Source organism: Mytilus trossulus, chromosome 11 (assembly GCF_036588685.1).
Source record: "Mytilus trossulus isolate FHL-02 chromosome 11, PNRI_Mtr1.1.1.hap1, whole genome shotgun sequence".
Taxonomy (NCBI): domain Eukaryota; kingdom Metazoa; phylum Mollusca; class Bivalvia; order Mytilida; family Mytilidae; genus Mytilus; species Mytilus trossulus.
In genome coordinates, this window is record NC_086383.1 from 32,789,444 (window position 1) to 32,794,022 (window position 4,579).

General features: G+C 31.8%; 1 protein-coding gene across 1 annotated transcript; it reads left to right on the top strand.

The window, feature by feature from the left end:
* The first annotated feature begins 2,119 nt into the window (after nucleotides 1-2,119).
* On the top strand, nucleotides 2,120-2,668 carry LOC134689973 (transcription intermediary factor 1-beta-like). Its single transcript, XM_063549943.1, has one exon. It carries the CDS (start codon nucleotides 2,120-2,122, stop codon nucleotides 2,666-2,668), a length of 549 nt encoding a protein of 182 aa, XP_063406013.1.
* The last annotated feature ends 1,911 nt before the right edge of the window (nucleotides 2,669-4,579 follow it).

Genomic DNA, 4,579 nt, shown 5'->3' on the forward strand with positions numbered 1-4,579 from the left:
TCCTGTGGCATGTTTAATACACAATTTGATTTTTTTTTAATTAGTGTATAAAGGAGCCGTTTTTAATTACAATATCCTAGCATTAACACAAAGTTTACTTTATCATTATAACTATAGTGACACGAAGTCCATGCTGAATTATCAGGTAAATATTCATAAAATGATTCAGATGTCTAGTTTTGGTGGGGTTCGTGTTGATATTCTATACCTTTCTATGTTGTGTCATGTGTACTGTTGTTTGTCTGTTTGCCTTTTTCATTTTTAGCCATGGCGTTGTCAGTTTGTTTTCGATTTATAAGTTTGACTGTCACTCTGGTATCTTTCGTTTCTCTTTTGTACCGGTGGTTAATGAAAAATTCATTATTGGTAACAAAAGCATGGCTGCCTAAATTAATAATTTGGATGTTAATTTTAAAAAAGTGGACATTCAAAAATGATCAATGATAAAGAAAACCAGTTATTAACATGTGTATTAAAACAACATAACGAATACATTATAACGCTTATAAGAAACTGACACTATCCCAAAAGGAACACGATCCTAGTGACTGGACCATCTATAGAAAAATGCAATGAAACAAGTTAAACGTTGAAATTAATATAAGAACCATTCAAAATACTCAGTCAATAGAATGACAAAACTGTTAATTTCCTTGGATATTAAATTCTATACAACTGCATACCAAACATTATTTCAAATATAAATTTTGTTTCCCTTTATCTGACAAAATTAATATGGAAAATTGCTAAAGATATTATGAGAAAAAAAAACATGATAACCTGGGACTGTTCTGTTTTTATTTCTAAATCAAGCCCCAGCTTTTTATGAAACATGTACTAATGATGTTGAATTTGTCACATCATGTTAAAAAAAGGTAGCTAACCACAGGAGCGAGTTATGCAATGTATTAGGTGCCAATCTGTGTTTTAAGACGTGTCTCACTCTGTTCTCTAAGTTATCTTATATTTTGCATGTGATTTTAAAGAATAGTGGAATGAGAATGTTTCTGATTCCCGTTCATTCTTGCACTAGTAGGCTGTAGTCATTTCGTTTGGACGTTCCACAGATTCATTGCAATATGCATGTCCGCGTGTATACATGGTCACATAACAGGTCTGTTGATCGCAGTAATAATTTCATCCTTATATCTCTTATGTGTCATCTTCATATGTGTGACTTATAATTTTGTTGTTATCATGAACTTTAAGTGAATACGTAATAAGACAAAACCGACACGTATTGTACATGCGCCATGCCATGGATATGATGATAATATATTCAGGGAAGGAAATTGTATATACAAACCGTTATCAAAACCAATTTTCTGAACGTCAACATCTGTGCCAACCTGATATCCAAGCCATTCAGTCATCACAGTCATACTACACCTCCTCCATTGATTAACAATGCATCAATGTTTTTTTGTTTTCCAACACATCTGTTAAGTGATTTGACATATGTATTGGTAACAGTATACTGTTTCCGTGTATTTTTTTTAGAAGAACATGTATTCGAAAATTTAATTTCCTGAAAATAAACCCACTGAAGGCACCATACCACCAGATACATGTATGTATCATGTATATAATGTAGCACATCTGTATTATAAAGGTGTAAACGGTTAGTACACCTCTTTAAAGCTATGATTGTTGTTATAAATAATAGAATGTAAATAAAGGTAACAATTGATTTATCGTCTATTAAATGTAAACAGTATTTTGTGAATCATTCGGTATTTTTGATACAATATCTTATCTTATTGATTCATGGTTTGGTGGAACGTATGCAGATGCTAAACTTATAATGCATATAATGTAATTGAGTACAATATTTCCATTTAAATACATAGTTTGGTAAATAACAGGTACAATCATGTGTATTACACACTATGACTATTTAAACGGCTGATATTTCACGTTCAATATATAAAATGTCCGTTATCATTAACAAGTATTTGTAGTACATTTTAGTTTACTTTAACCAAAAATACTATATAATGTTTGATTTTTTCAAATACAATCTTTGAAATACATTAGTTATCGTCCTTGATTTAAATTTAGAATTTGCTGTCATGTGATTTAATCACCTGTCAAACCTGTGATTTTGATTGAGTGCACAATGGCTCAAGCTGCGTCTAAAACCTGTGAAGTTTGCGTAAGTGCACCTGGATCACAATATTGCATAGACTGTGAGGAATTTAATTGTGAAAATTGCAAGTTGCTACATAATAGGCAGAAGTTATCGAGAAACCATCAGTTCCAGAAATCGTCTGACCTGATCCCGGAAGGTAAATCTAGATGTACAGAACACAAAGAAGAATTTACCCTAATTTGTAACACATGTAATGCACAGATATGCCCAAGTTGTGTGACAGGAAAACACAATGGGCATACATTTTCCAAGATTGTCGATGTAATCGCTCAACTACGTGGAGATAATGAAACGAAAATGCGTGCCAAGACACATGAAGCAAACCAAAATATAAATAAGATTGAGGAAAGTTTGATATCGTTTGATAACTCCGTTGAGTCTGTTATAAAGTCCATCAACGATGAAAGCAAAATGATTAAACGCATGATTGATACATCCGTAGCTCAGATGATTGCCTTGGTGAAAGAACAATCCAAAAAGGAGAAAGACAAACTGATGAATATGTCTCATGCTTAATCCGTGCTTGTTACTGGACATGCCTTAGATAGAAAGATAAAAGAACTAGATAAGACTCGACAGGATGGAAGTTTGGTACAAAAGATCAATAATCTGAAAGAAGAAATTGACAAACTACATATAAATTCTCTTCTAGAGTTTCCCAATATATCCTTTAGTCGCAAATCCGTAACTGAAGATGACATTAGACAACTGATAGGGACATATAATTTTAGGTAAATAGAAAAAAAATATGCATTGTCTTTTAAACTGATACATTTTTTATCATTGACCTTGCAAAAATTTCAAAAATAGGGTAAAATTATTTTTAAAGGTTATTTATACATTGTAGCAAGAAATGATTGACAAATACACATACCACAACTTAAGATTGAAAGCTTAAAACATACCTGCTCTTTTTAAATAGATCTTCAATAAACTCGTTCTTCTTGTTAAGTTAAATAAATTATATTGGTAACTACTGACGTTGACAGTGTTTTCCGATTAATGAAGCGCTTAAAGTAATGGAATAACACCGTCTACACGTAATACAAAATATAATTACATAGTTACTCTCATTTCTCATGCATATCATCCGTACGTATCAGAATATATAACTTGAAGGTAACATCTTTTTTGAAAAATTAGGTGACTAATATTGCAAAGGTCATCACTGACTAAAATTCGAAAATAAAACCTGATGTTTTTCTAATAATTTTAGTGCTTTTGGTATGGAAGCGTGAACAAGTTTACGAAAAAACATTAATTTGAAATGCAAATAGATATGTCATAGTAGTAACTGTTGTATTAAACAAACTTTATATTCTAAAAAATCACACGTCACACGTTATCATAATACTATTTGTATAGATGACAGGTGTAATCATGTATGTAGTATGTTTTATAAGAATAAGCAGAGTCGGGGTGATTGCTCAGGAGTCAAATCTCAATAAGAAACCAAATGACACAGCTATAGGTCACTGCACGGTCTGCAACAATGAGCAAAACTCACGTCACATAGTTAGTTATAAAAGGTCCCAACATGACAATAGCGGAATATATAAACAGTTTGTTAAGCAGTCAAAGAATTATTGAATTATATTATTAAAACTGTATTGAACAGGCCGACATAATGATGTCAGTTATACAAAACATATGACATGTATGATAAGCTCTGCATTGATCATATTGATAACACAATTAATCTTAACAGTAGATGCATTGATAATACAAGTAATCACTTTACATTGATTAATATCAAAACAAAATAATAACTTTAAAATAAGTAATACAACTAAAAATAAAGATGAAATAAGAATAAACGATTTTTGATTAATACATTATTATAATTTCTTATTCATTTTCATGTTTATGTTATGCTGTGAGGATGTATACCCCACGCAATTGCAGTTGCTTTATATGTTTTAAAACGCATTATAAAGAGACAAATCGACGACCAATATTATATTCTGGATTGCGGAACTGTGTAGAGTCAATATTGAAGAGACATGTGTACGAATATGACACAATTTGCTTCAAATGTAGAACCAATGTTCAACGAGAAATTCAGGCTAACAAATTAGTCAACAATGTGACTGTCGCAGAAAATATTAAAAGCCATGAAAAAAAGCAACCAAGCTCTTTAGGCTTCCTTAGTCCTCAAACCAAATAACAGCCAATATGTTCTACTACAAACTCACACCGTATGTGTATTGATTGTAAGAAGCAGAATCCAAATAGGCAGAAACTTATTGGTGTTTCCAATGAAAGCAAGACATCTACAGTTATAGACAAGGACATCTTTATTAACACGAACAGTAGGTGTTGTTCTGATCGACTTGTTGGAATATTCTTCAAGCAAGAGACTTTGAAAGCATTACAGCATACTTCTCCGTCGACATTCTTCAACCGCACGGATGTAAACGACTTGTT